This window comes from Oxyura jamaicensis, chromosome 13, assembly GCF_011077185.1.
Source record: "Oxyura jamaicensis isolate SHBP4307 breed ruddy duck chromosome 13, BPBGC_Ojam_1.0, whole genome shotgun sequence".
In the NCBI taxonomy this organism is placed as follows: domain Eukaryota; kingdom Metazoa; phylum Chordata; class Aves; order Anseriformes; family Anatidae; genus Oxyura; species Oxyura jamaicensis.
In genome coordinates this window covers 19,374,885-19,388,535 of record NC_048905.1, presented here as the reverse complement: position 1 = coordinate 19,388,535, position 13,651 = coordinate 19,374,885, and the positions used below count along the sequence as shown (strand labels likewise).

At 49.0% G+C, this 13,651-nt stretch overlaps 1 protein-coding gene and 1 long non-coding RNA gene across 2 annotated transcripts; both read right to left on the bottom strand.

The window, feature by feature from the left end:
* Positions 1-16: 16 nt before the first annotated feature.
* Positions 17-4,621, bottom strand: LOC118173562. The gene is made up of 2 exons (XR_004754285.1): positions 4,335-4,621; positions 17-4,126 (listed from the first exon to the last, which is right to left on the bottom strand). It is a non-coding gene; the product is annotated as an uncharacterized LOC118173562 (long non-coding RNA).
* Positions 4,622-7,877: 3,256 nt separating this feature from the next.
* On the bottom strand, positions 7,878-10,871 carry EGR1 (early growth response 1). The gene is given in 4 exon segments (XM_035338251.1): positions 7,878-10,161; positions 10,480-10,558; positions 10,560-10,637; positions 10,639-10,871. Coding segments are annotated over 4 exon segments (1,533 nt in total). The 5' UTR covers positions 10,717-10,871; the 3' UTR covers positions 7,878-8,863.
* Between the last annotated feature and the right edge of the window lie 2,780 nt (positions 10,872-13,651).

Here is a 13,651-nt window from a genome sequence, read left to right as displayed (position 1 = left end):
AGGAGTGCACCAAAAGTTATTTTTGTACTCATTTTATTTCAGACAAACTTGGAAAAGTTCCTGTGCAAAAAAATTACCTTTAAAATATTCTGTAATACAACTCCCAGAAACCAAAGTTTCTGTAGGATAATTACAGAAGGGATTAAGTAAACAAAATGAATAACAATAAATCACTAGACCATATGATAACCCCTCAAATGTGCAAATGAAAAAGCATAATAGCTGTGATGTTTTACCTCAGTACTAGGGGACTGCAAGTTAACATACAAAACACAATTTTTTATACATGTTTCAGAAAGCATCAACTCTACTTCTGTTCCAGGTATGCTAGTAGAAACAATTCTGAAGGTCAAAATTAGTGTGTATATGTGTGACAAATTTATGTCTGACAAATGCTTTAGAATTATTTGGAAGAATCAGTGGGCATGTGGACATGTGAAATTCACCTGATATACTCTATTTGGATTTCCAAAAACTGTTCTGTACAGACCTTGCCAAAGGCCCTTAATATATGTTGCATGAGATGACAGGAACAGCTCTCCTCCAGAGAAGCAACTTACTAAAAGGCTGAAAGAACAGTAATAAATGTTCAGTTTCAGTTAGGCAAAAATCACCAACAGATCTCTGTCCAGCCCTGAGAAACAATACTTACAGAGTATTTGAAAAAGCCAGATGAATACTGAGATGGCAGATTTCTGACAATGCCTTTGTTCTGGGTAGTTAAAAAATAATAATGCCCCCATAGAGTACCCACAAGAGATAACAATGTTTTGGGAACAGACAATAAAGCTGCAGATGATTTTCAGTGTATGTAATACAACAAACAAACAAGTCAGGGGTTGGGAATGCAAATTTTTAATATTATACATCATAGGATGGTCTCCAACAGAACTGTTATCACCCAAAAAAGATCTTAACAATAAGTAAAACTAAAAGGTCAGCTCACTGCTCAAAAGCCAGACACAATGTTTGGAAATATTTGGCAAATAATGAAGAACGATAGGAGAAAAAAAATATATACCACAATTAATTTACATGCATCCTGCATCACAGAATCACATAATCAGAGTGGCTGAGGTTAGAAGGCACCTCTGGAGGTCATCTGGTACAAACCCCTGCTCAGGCAGGGGACATTTTGAATACGATGGATAGTGCAGGCCTCTACTCCTCAGAAACAATAAAGGTACAAACCACCTGCTGTACGAAACAGATTCTGTTTCTTCAACCACAAAGAGTGCAAAGAAGGGAAGGAGAGACAGCTCTGTAGCTATCGTGGAAATGGTACTATTCACCATCTTCTACAATAAAAGTCTTAATAGCCATCAAATTGAGTTACAAAATAGCAAGTTTAAACACACAACACACACACACACACACACTCACAAATCTCTCTTCAGGCAGCACATGGATACACTAAAATTCACTTTCCCACCAAATATTGTGAATCTTAAAATTTTGTCTAGCTTCTCAAATCACATGGACAGAGGTAGATGTTCAAAGACATGGGCTCATGAAACGTGTTACCCACAGGTCACAGCTGCTGGAAGAGTACTCCGAGACTACGTCTTAAAATGGACCAGAGACTAAATTTCTTTTGATCAAGTACAACAGTCTTCTTAATAAATGTCACCAACATTTGCTTACTTCTTAACTACTGTATTTTAATTCAGATGCATTTTTTAACATAATAAATAAATAATAAAAAAAATCAGCATGTGTTCATTTTATGTCATGATCTCTGGCATGTTAAAACTACAGTTGCAACTTCTCAGGTGGCCTGATTTTGTCCACAAAATGCCCTTCTCCTAAGGGCAAAATGCCAGTTGTGCAGACAGCTTTTGCCTTTAAATTCAATACCTCATTGTTGCTTTCTAGCCTTTTGAATACACATGTAGTTTCTTATAATCCTCAAGCTTGGTTACACAAAAAGAACTTAAGAATCATGGCAACGACTTTTAATCACTAGAACCTTCAGATCAAAATGCTGCCACTGTGCATTTTCTTAAGATTTGTCAGATTTCCATATATATAAATATACTTCCATGTCCAGTTCTCCAGCTAATTAAGTAAGAAAACTCTCAGAATCTATTCTAAGAACTACTGCTGACATTTTATTCTGGGAAATTTTTAGCAAAATTTACTCGTTGAGCCTGTCCCTTTATTTCCTTATGCTCCAACGTTCTTCCAGGTATTCCAAGGACAAATGTAATCAAAACTGTTAGAAGTGCTAGAATTAAACTCATTCACTGCCGAGCATTTGTTTTCCAAAATTTACTCACATTTCTTTCACTGGTACATAGGTTTTAGTAAGGCACATTAACAGTATTTTGAGGGTTCCCTGAGGCTGCTATAACTGCAATTACTACATACACCAAAGTGCCTATATACATATACAGGCACCAAACCTGGAAGCATCGTTACATAAACTTCATACACTCAGCTCATAGAATGCCACACATTTGAACACACCAGGCAGCTCAGTGACTTAGTACACAGCTGGGCACATAACCTACCTGAGAGCTACCAATATCTGTTTTGTCAAAGGAGTACAGCAATTGGGATAGACACATTTTTGACATTAATTACGTAATATGTTTTCAAGAATCTCTATAACCATCCCTAACTGAATTTGTCAGATTGAAGAATTGCCCTTGTCAGATAACAAGTAATGCTCAATCTGCTTAAGAGTTGTAACTGAGCCTGCTTAAGAGTTGTAATCGCATCTTTACAAGAGTCTAAAGGCTTTCAACCTTTTCAAGATCAAATTAGACTTTTGTCTCCCTGCCCTGACTCTGATGTTTTAAAGCCTATTTGTGACGAGTAGTTTTCTTGTTACAGAGGAATCCCACTATCACAGTAGCCAGGCTAAATGGCTAAATCAGGTCATAGTACTCAGGTCAAACTTACTGAGGACACTGGATAGCAGAACTTTTAGTCACTGGCATTTTTACTTGTAGTGTCACTGTGTATCATCATTTGTGTTCAGAGAGACAAAAAGTAGTATGAAAAGATTACAAAAACGAAACAAAACACAAAGTTAAGCCTATATATTAATTAAAAAAAAAAGTTCCAGAAGCATGCTTTATTAATACTTTTTGTAGATAAGGAAGTGAAATGTCAATGTTGAGAATAACAGCGCCTAACCATCTGTCATTTTCATTATGGCAGTGTCAAAGAACAATCAGAAATCAAAGCCCAAAGAACACTAGATACTATGCATATACGTTGTCTTCTGTTCTAGAAGTCAAGATCTTAAATCATTAGCCTGTAAGTCAAGCCTGGGTTTTTAAAAACAAAGACTTCTTGATTACAGAAGAACAACTTAACTATTGAAGAAGTTATTGGTCATTAGCTACAGCTCGTATATCATCCTAGAGCCTCAGAGTACTTTAAAACATGCAGCCTTCCCTCTAGGTGTAACCAGCACTACGGCTACACGCAGATAACGTACACATGTAAAAACATGCAAAGTACAGCTCAAGAATCACATATCTAAACCCTCTTCCTAAGTATTTTTTACCTCCACATGTAATTCTTTAGAATTCTAGCCTACTAGGCCACAAATAGAAAACTTTTGAAATAAACAGATACTTATACCAAAAGTCAACAAATATAGCCTCACAGCCCTCCATTACAGTTCTTCATGAGCCAACCTTCAACTACTTCACCTGTCTTTAGTCAAACTCAACAATGGTGAAGGTGTGCTTGTGGGCAGCTCTCCTAAGGGTGCCTTCTGCAGCTTAGATCACTTCAGTCCATGGATGTCAGGTTAGGGTCTAAGAAGTTATTTTTCTTGGGCGTTACTTAAGATCTTTCTCAGATCCTCAGTGGTCCAGACATTGACCAGTGAAAGCTGCTGAAAGAATGGCCCATGATCACATAGCTCTTCACTCCAAAATCTCTATTTGTAGCTCTCTATTCTTCCTGCTAAGTCTCACTCATCTCTTCTGTCAGCCAAGGCCCATAGCTAAGAGCAACTCACAGCTGCAACAGAAACAGCTTTAACAGTTGTATTTCACCAACAGGGATTCTCTAACATTCCCAGGACACCACAGGGCACACAGCATACCACAAGAGGGAGCTAGGTTCTTTAAAATTGCCGTAGCTGATTTTCTTCCCTTTATTTCTAAAAGGAAAGAGACTAGATCAGTTTTTCTTCTAGAAACATTCCAGGCCGAGTAGTGTAATTAAAGAGCAAAACAACCATGCATGCAAAGATTGCCTGCATTTCCCCAAGTGCAGCTTATGGAAAAACTCTACAGACAAAAAAAAAAAACTTGGGCAAGCACGGGCACAGGCCCCTTCCGTATTCTCCGGGTTAAATTACATCCTACCTACGTCTGAGGCGTACAGGCAAAGCAACTCATTCCCTATTAAAGAAACCGTAGCAGCAGCCGGCAGCAAGGGAAGGCCAGAGGCCTGTCCTCCAAAGGTCGCTGGGAGCACAGCCATTCAGACGGTAGCGGACAGCCGCAGCTCCCTTGGGCCGCGCCGCGAGCGGGCGTCCGCAGGGCATCCTGAGGGCCCCGGGCCCGCACGGAGCAGACGCTGCCGGAGCCCGCAGCCGCCAGACGAGCCGCCCGTGGCCAGGGGCAGGCGGGGCCCTGCCCAAGTGAGAGGCCCGCCGGGGCGCCCCAGGGGCGGGGCGGGGCCGGGCCGGGCCGGGCCGTTCCGAAGCGGCCCGGCGGCCCCCGGAAGCTCCGCGGTGCGGCCTCCAGAGCAGGAAAAACCTTTTTTGGGCATCGGAAACGCCTTAAAAGGCCCGGAGGAAACGCCAAATATGGTGGCCCGGTTCCGGCCGCCGCGAGGGTAGTGTTTCCGCTCGGCTTTGTCAGCCTCGCGGCCGCGTGACAACCCAACCCACCGCCTGCGCGCTCCCGGCGCTGCGGCTCCGCCCCCCGGCCCGGCCCGGCCCGGCCCCAGCGGCGCGGCGGGACGGGCGGCGTTCCACGAGCAGCCGCGAAGGGTCCCTGCGGTGCCGTCCGAGACCAGCTGGGCTGCTGCCAGCAGTGACGCACGTCTTTTCCTGTTGGTGGTGGTCAGATCTGAAGCTATACTGTAAATCACAAACAGCTGAGGTTTAAATCAGCCAAATGGATTTTCTGCCAGCAACTGGAAAAGCAAGAGGGCGTTTGTTGCCCCCAGTGTGCTTCATGCACAGCTCTGGGCCTTATCAGCGTCGGAGGGGGTGGGTTCCCCAGCCACCGACAATACCTGCCGTTTCCTGGTGCCCAACCTCCTTGAGACACCCATCTAGCAGTGCTGTGGGCTCCTCGAAAGAAGCTTCTCCTGCTCCTAATTAGCAGATGGAGCACACTTATTAAGAATTAGAAATACTGTCTTTTTCAGAGCACCATAGATCAGTCAGACCTCACAGAAAACGTACAGAAACTCTGAAATCTGCTTTCATGCTGTGGGATAAAGGCCTCAAAAAGAGCAGGAGCAAAAGACCATGCATATTCTTCCCTTTATGTTATACATATGGATGGACAATGTAAAGCAAAAGTTGCAGCAATTTAGACCAAATGCCAGAGCTTAAATTATGAGCGCTTTCTAAGCAGTTACACCAAAGGATATCAGCATGAAAGAGACCTTGGTTGGCATATGGCAATGTTTTTTAACAAAATAAAGTGTTTTGCTATTGTTGTTTTCTAAAACAGCTGCACCATTGTACCGGGGAGCTTCCTGCAATTAGATGCAATTCAGACAAGTGACACCCCAGTTAGACGGGAAGTGCCATCTGCCAGGTCACAGACAGGATACAGTACATGTTTACTGTTCCCTCAGGACACTGCTGGCCTGCACCACTTGTCTACACTGCTTTCTGAGTTAGGGTTAGCACGAGGCCAATGGTAACCTTTCATACCCTGTTCAGTGCTTCTGCACATCCGTTCCCTGTGACTGGACACTGTTATATGGGGTTAGTGGCTGTGGTTAGTGCCCACAGCTGTAGGAGGCCAGAATTCTTCCAGCTATGGGATGCCCGCAGCACCCTCAATAGAATGCCTAAGGCTGAGGGGGAAGGAGGGGACGACACAGCAGATTGGGGAAGATTTCTGGAGGTGTTGTCAAGTTTAAAGGAGCTACCTTCACAAAGTGGAGAAAGCATGGGTCAAGGGGGATTAAGATTTCTTTTAACTAGAGAGGAGACTTGCAGACCCCCTCCTTCTCCCTTGCACCATGCCTTGGCACTTTCAAGCTATTCTTGCTTGTAGCGGTGTCCAGTAGGATGTCATGGTCATGGTCTGCTGCTAGAGGGGTTCTTTTGGCTTTCATAACCTTGCAGCACTGCCTGACTCAAGGCACTTTGCATAAAACACACCAAAGAGCAGCTATCTTATTTGATGCCTTTTTAGGCTTGTTGATTACCATCAGTGCCCATTTCTGAATGAAGTGCTCTGGAGAACCTGAGTCACACTCAGGCTCATCGGGCACTGCTTGAGAGCCTGTCTGGTCAGTTTTTTAGCACAATCATAATTCCAGCAGGCTAGATCAGGAGTTAACATAAACTAGATTAAACAAAACAGTAACATCAGAGCCAAGCTGCATGGATCAAAAGGGCTGGCTTCAACTGTTCGGGAATTGGAGTTGGGAGAAAGTTTTGTAGTGAGATTTATATAACATTTTATTCCTTCTTGGAAGCATCACATTCAAAAGCACTTCTTCACTGTCTCATCTCCTATAAATGGGTTTCTCTAGCCTCTGACGTGGGTTACATGCTCAGTGTGAAGCCCCACATTCTCCCCGGCCAGTCAGCCTAGGCAGGAGCCTCTTGAATTGAAAAGAGCTAATGCTTTCCTCTGAAAAGGCACAGAAAAAACACACAAACCAGAGGTCCAGCTGCAAGGTCACTGTTAGTAGCTCCCAGCCTGCACCCAGCACTGCAGGCACAAACCAACACAGAAACAGAGCAGCACAGGCCCTTCCTCACAGCTTGTTCTGACCCGCTAAGGAGAGTCATACCTGAGAGAAGGCAGACTGGGATATACCAACTGTTCTGCTTTCAGGTAGCCTCAAGAGCTGCTTCAATTTGCCAGGGTGGTCTGTATCCTCCCAAAGGAAGAAATAGGTGAAGGGGCTTCAGCATGCTGCCCTTCCTAATCAGTAGGCTGAATATGGGCAAACAGTAGGGCATGAAATCTCCTACAGAGACTGCTTACCAGTTCACATTATGTCAGGTACATTCATTAAGGCCTGTATTTGCATCGCAGCTCCTCACAACTCTAAATATTAATAGTTTGTAGAGAACCCACCAGGAAAGACTGGCACTGGAACCCTCTTTTGTCCCTGAACTGCCATTTCTCATGACAGTAAACTCCTTTGAGTTCACTACATAGATAGTTCACACACACTCTGAAATGTATCTTAAAGCACTAAGTAAGGAGGCCTGTCAATGCTAAAACGTTTGTACTAAAGGATATCCAGCAAATGTACTTTTACCTCCTATGTTGTGTAACTTATGTGAGGAACTTTTAACAGTCCTCAGCGGTTCAGAGCTACCTCACATTGCTAGGCATTTGGACTGATCTTATTTTAAATAAACTACTTTATTACCTTGCCTTTCATCTCTTGTTTTTCTTTCTAAGATTATCTCACATGCTCCTGGAGAAGCCTAGAGACAAAAAAAAAAAAAAAAAAAAAAAAAGGAATTGCGATGACTTCAAAACAGCAGGTGATGCATCTAATACAGGGACATTTGCTACATCCATGCCATTGCCAACTACTGGACTCAAAAATGATTGATCTCCCCTCCTTTCTTCAAGCAGATACTTCTCTAAGAGAAGAGAAGCAGCTGTTACTTCCCAGCAACTCAAGCAGCTGGTTGCTGCAGCACAGCCTTCCTGTGTAGCAGCTTAAAGGAAAATATGAAAGCTTCCATGATTTGATATTTATTTATTTTTTCTGAAGGGTATTGTACACCAAATATCCCATTGGCAGGAAAGCGCATTCAATGTGTTTAGAAGCCAAACAGTCACTTTCATTTTAACAAACACAATTACAAAGTAAAAATAAAACACAAAATAATGAACCACATGTTCATAACATACAAAAATTGCTGCCTACTCAGTAGGTAACTACAACATTCCAACTCCTGAATATATATATATATATATATAAATTTACATTCTTGTAACAAAAATAGACTTTGAGAGTTTTTTTTTTTTTTTCCCCCTTACATTCTGTCTCCCAAGGCATTCTAGTGCTTCCCTCCCCACCCATTCCCTGCTCTCCCTTACATTCTTTGCGTAGCATCCCTTTCACTTTAAGGCAAGATGCAAAGCATCCATTCACACAAATGCATGACGTCAGCAAGGCTTCACAAAAAGGCACCAAGACTTGTAACTCTAAAAACAAAACTTCTGCCACATGTGAGTGTCTCATCAGGTGATTTTTACATAGCATCACTCTTACATGCTCAAATACAGTAAGTGCTGTTCCCAAAGTAGTTTTAAACTCATTACATCATTATCACTAAAATAGAGTTAACATTTACAAAATATGGCCCTGCAAACTCCAAATAATACAATAGGGATATGCAAAGATTTTTCACATCAATAGTACCTAAAGGAAAGCAAAACCATGGCACATGTACAATTTACATCAGCTATGTACTTAATCAAAGGTCCTTTCTTCCTAATAAAATACTGTTGTTTACAGGGAAAATTATACTGAACTTATAGCCACAGTCCATGCAAATTAAGTCATTCAACGGAGGTGGAAAACTTAAACAGCAGTTGTTTCAGGCAGCTGAAGTTTGAAGAAATGGTAGATAGCCTTGCAACATATGGTGTTGGAGGAATAATTGGAGACTCCATGTCTCATAGTACAATGGAAGAGGTAAACGCTCCTGCTCCAGGTGATCTCAGCAAATCTCAATTGTCCTTGGAGAAAAGGTTGATGTCATGTCTGAAAGTGCTGATGTCACCTGAGAGCTGAAATTATTGGTGATCCCTGTAGATGGGAAGGAAGTGGCCACTTGGGTTTGAAAAGTAACAGTGCCAGAGGGGTAAGTGGTTGCTATAGATGGAGATGGGAATGTCGTGTGTGCAGGGGAGGGATAGGAAGATGGGGCAGGGGAAGAATACACTGTGCGCACCGGTGAGGAGTAAGTGGTGGCAATGGAGGAAGGGTAGGATGTAGCCACAGAGGATGAGTAGGCAGCAACTGGAGAAGTAGTTGAGACTGGAGCTGCCTTTTCCACTTTCTTGTCCTTCTGCCTAAGGTGGATTTTAGTGTGTCTCTTCCTCTCGTCACTTCTGGCAAACTTTCTGCCACAAATGTCACAGGCAAATGGCTTCTCTCCTGTGTGCGTGCGGATGTGAGTGGTCAAGTGATCGCTCCTGCTGAAGTTTCGCATGCAAATGCGGCACTGGAAAGGTTTCTGTCCTGTGTGGATGCGAATATGACGAGTTAGCTCATCAGACCGTGAAAACCTTCGGTCACAGGACTCCACTGGGCAGGCATAGGGCCGTTCATGAGGAGGTGTCTTGCTGGGACGGTTGGGGTATTTCCTCATTCTGCTGGGCTTGATCAGCTGGGACTGATAATTAGCGTTGAGGGTCTTCAACTCTTGGGAGCCAGTCTGTGTGGCAAATGCCTTGATAGTGGACAGTGGCGTGAGGGAAGGCTGCTGTGCTCTGTTCTCAAGGGCTGGAAAGGGCTTCTGATCAGCTGGGATAAGGCTGAGCTCACCCTGTTGTTGAGGGAACAGGTAATCTGGAATCATTGGCACCTGAAAGTTGGTTTTAGCAGCTGGATAAGCTGGAGGTGGATACTGCATGGGAGCTCCAGAGGGGTTGGGAAAGGACTGGGTCTGCGGTTCAGGAAAAATGTCAGAGCTAGAATTGGGAAAAGTTGGTGCAGCTGAATAAATTGGACTATTTTCACTGGCTTGGACAGAACAGCTCAGAGGGGGGCTCTGCGAGGAGGAGGAGGGTGATGATGAAGAAGGTGTTGAGGTGGGAGGTGTGTTGGCCATGCCCACCAGCCCACTGACAAGGCTGAAGAGAGGTTCCGGCCATAAGGTGTTGCTGCTGTTGGGGGCTGGCTCTAGGGAGAAGCGCCCCGTGTAGGTTATTGGTGGCAGCCGCGTTGTTTGGTTGGGATAACTGGTTTCTGGCAGGGTTTTCTCATTGTTCAGGGAGATCTCAGGAAAAGTGTCTGAAAAGAGAAGGGTGGCGATTACTTCCAGCAGCCACTGCAGCTCCGGAGCTGTTGCGAGCGCTTTCCAAGCCATCCCCACGCAGTGCAGCCCCAGATCCTTGCTTCTGGTTAATTAATAATTGAGTGCAACATATTGCAGCGCCGCTGGCAGGTTTCCAGCAGCAGCGAGCCCAGAGCCGCTGACGCACACAGGAGAATCCCCCCGCGCAGCCGCCGGGACTGGGGCGCCGCTACATCGCGGAGCCCCCGCTGGCGCTGCTGCCCCCGCGGCTGACCGGGACCGCCCCACGCCCCCGCGGAGGTCAGCGCTCTTACCTGCCGCGAGATGCTCGAAGTGTTGGTCTCCGGGCTCCCCGGCCGCGCCGAAGCCCGCGCTCTCGGGCGCCCCGGGGGGGCGCGAGGAACTGCGGGCCCCCGCCACTGAGCAACATCATCTCCTCCAGCTTGGGGTAGTGACTGTCCATGGCGGGGGGGCGAGTGCGGGAAGGCGCCGAAAGGCTCGGAAATCTGCAGCGGGGGCAGGAGTTGCATCTCTGCCTTGGCCGCGGCCATGAGGGCGCCGGGCTCGGGCTCTGACGGGTGGCGCCGCCGCCGCGGGCCCGGCGGACGGGCCGGCTGCGGCGAGGCGGCCGTTGCCTGCTGCCTGCCCTGCGCCGCGGTCGCCCCGACGCTGCCCGCTGGAAGCGGTCGACTCCCCGCCCGCCCGCCCGGGGCTCCCCCCCGTCTCTGCCCGCTGGAAGCGCCCGGCTCCCCGCCCGCCCCGGAGCCTCCTCTCTATATCGGGTCCCACCGGCCGCGGCCCGCCCCGGCCCTGACGTACATGGCCATATATGGAAAACAGGAAGCCCTAATATGGATGCGGGCCGGAGGACCCCGCCTAGCGTCAGCGCCTGGCACCGGGGAAAGCCGGGCAGCGGGGGCCCCTGGCCCCGCCCGCCCCGGCCTGGGAGCCCCGCGCCCGCCCCGACCCTGTCCCCAGCCGCGGGCAGGGCCGCCGCAGTGCCGCCGCAGCGTCTCCGGCCCAGGGGCGAGCGGTGTCCGGCCCCCGCCCGCCCCGGCCAGCCCGCCGGAAGCCTTCGCTGCACCTTCCATATTAGGAAACAGCCTTATAAGTCTCGGTTCCGGCGGAGGCATCCCACTCCTTATTTGGCGATTCCGGCCCCGGCTGCGGGATCGGGGGGGCGGGCCCGGGTAGCCCGGACGCGGGGCCCAGGTTGCCGCCAGGACGCGCGCGCGCCCGCCCGCCCCCGGGCCGCAAGAGCGCGCGGCTTCGTCTCCGGGCGGGCGGCACCGAGATCTCAGGGAACACCCGGGTGGCTCCAGCCCCGCTGGCGGCGGCGGCATCGCGGGCAGAACCCCCGCTTGCGCTACCCGCCTCCCCCCGGTGCCCGCGGAGGGGCCGCGTGCCGGCAGCTCCTCAGCCTTGATGCGGGGGAGTTTCCCGGGCGCTGGCAGCGCGCCCCGGGCGGGGGCTGCCTGCTCCCGGAAAAGGGAATCTCTGGAACTCCGGAGCTCTGCCGGGAGCGTCTTGCTTCGCCCGCTCCCGCCGAGAGCAGGGGAGCTCTACCCACCGCACCAGACCGGGGCAGACCCAGGCGCTCTGCGCCGCCCGCACGCGACGGCAAGCAAGGCACTGCTAAAACCAGAGCCCCGGGCACCGCACGGTCCCAGCCCCAGCTGACTCAGCTGCGATGGAAAGAGACACTACTCGGGACTCTGCTTTCGCACCCTGAGGGTTGCCCCTTAGCACGGCCGCAGCTCCTGCTTGCCCCGCGGGCTACTCTCACACCGGCTCCGCGCGGGACCGCCGGCCGTCTACGGAGGGGCCGAGAGCTCCATCTCCCCGCCCGAGGCAGCACATACAGCGCGGAAACACCGCAGTCGACTTCCCCGGGCCGCGGGGAGCCTCCCGCGCTATAAATAGGCGCTCGACACTGCCGCCGCTCTGCCCCGCCCCGCCACCAGCGCGCCGCGGCGCGGGGCTCCCCTGGCGCTGGGCCAGGAGGCAGCGGCGACGCAGTGCGGCCGCAGTGCGCCTGCGCCGCCGCCGCCGCCGCCGCCGCCGCCGCCGCCGCCATGACGGGGGTTTCCCCGCAGTGCGCGGCGTTGAGCCGACCGGCAGTGGGGCGTCCCGGCACTGCCTCTGCAGCCCCATGCTCCGCCTGTTCCAGGTCTGGGATGCCGCCCGCGTTGCCGCCCCTGCCCGGCTGCGGCGGGGAGCTCTCCGGAGCGCCGCCTCGCCGCCGTCCGTGGCTCCGCTCTCTTGCCGCAGACGGCGCTCGCTTTGCCGCAGAGGTGAAGGGGAACAGCAGGTGCCGCGGTGCCCGTTCGTGGCGCGGACTCGCGGCTGGTATATCACTCGCGAGCGCTTGCTCGGGGCACGGCCCGCGTACGGCGGGAGCGCGCAGCGCTGTCCGCAGCCTCCACCCGCGCTGCATTGGGGCAGCTGCCCGCCCGGCGCGAAGCTGAGCCACACTCTTCGGGAGCCGGGCAGTCCACCGTTGCCACGGCAAGGTGCTCGTATAAATCACAGCTCTAGGTGCTGCTGCCTATGTGATTTATATTCAAGCTGCGAACAACAGCAGAGCTCTGTCTGCCCATTTTAATAGAAACTTCACACCTCCCTCATGTACTGTTTTAACCGAGTTGCTGTATTTTGGGTCATGCGTTGTCAGTAACAGCGTGCAGTACTTCCTGCACGGGTGTTTCCACCCCTGAATCAGCTACGGGTTGCAGTCACACAGTGCCTCCAGGAAAGATGTGGAAAGCTCTTTCTCATCTGCAGCCTCTGTTATTCAGTTGTAGCTAATAATGTGTTTGTTACTGACTGTCTAAGGAGAGAAATCACGTTTTTCAAATGTCAGTGCACTAGGCCAAACCTCTATCTTAAATATCTGAATTATTGATTCTCCTTTTTAAATCATTTTCAGTATCTGCTGCAGGTTTTAATTACTCCTATACATAATGATTACAGCTGGCCTCTGTTTTCTGCCAGCCTATTGCAGTTTGGAGCCCTGTTAGGAAGGATCATTCTAATGCTATAGGCCTGCTATAGAATCAAAAAATCACTGAGGTTGGAACCCTTTGCTGAACTTTTTCCAGTATGTCCATATCTGTCTTGTTCTGGGGAAGAGACCTGCTTCAGAGCTGCAGAGTGGTGTAACTAGCTTGAGCTGCACATAAATTATAGTAATATAGACCATTTTGCAACATGTCCCCTACCATTCTGGTGAGGCTTCTTGGCTTCACTGAAGTACCAGAAAGGCAGCTACATTTTGGCTAATTACTGGGATATAAATGTATGACCTCAACTGTGCATACTGAGCTAGGAAATAACTTGTTGACTTTCACACACTGGGACAGACAATATTTGCTAGTTCTCCAAACACGTTCTGTATTCCATTTTCTTTTTCTCAGTAATAATATTTTTTTTTAAAAAAAGCAGGTCTGTAGGAACTGTATTAAGGAAGTTAGATATTTACCACTG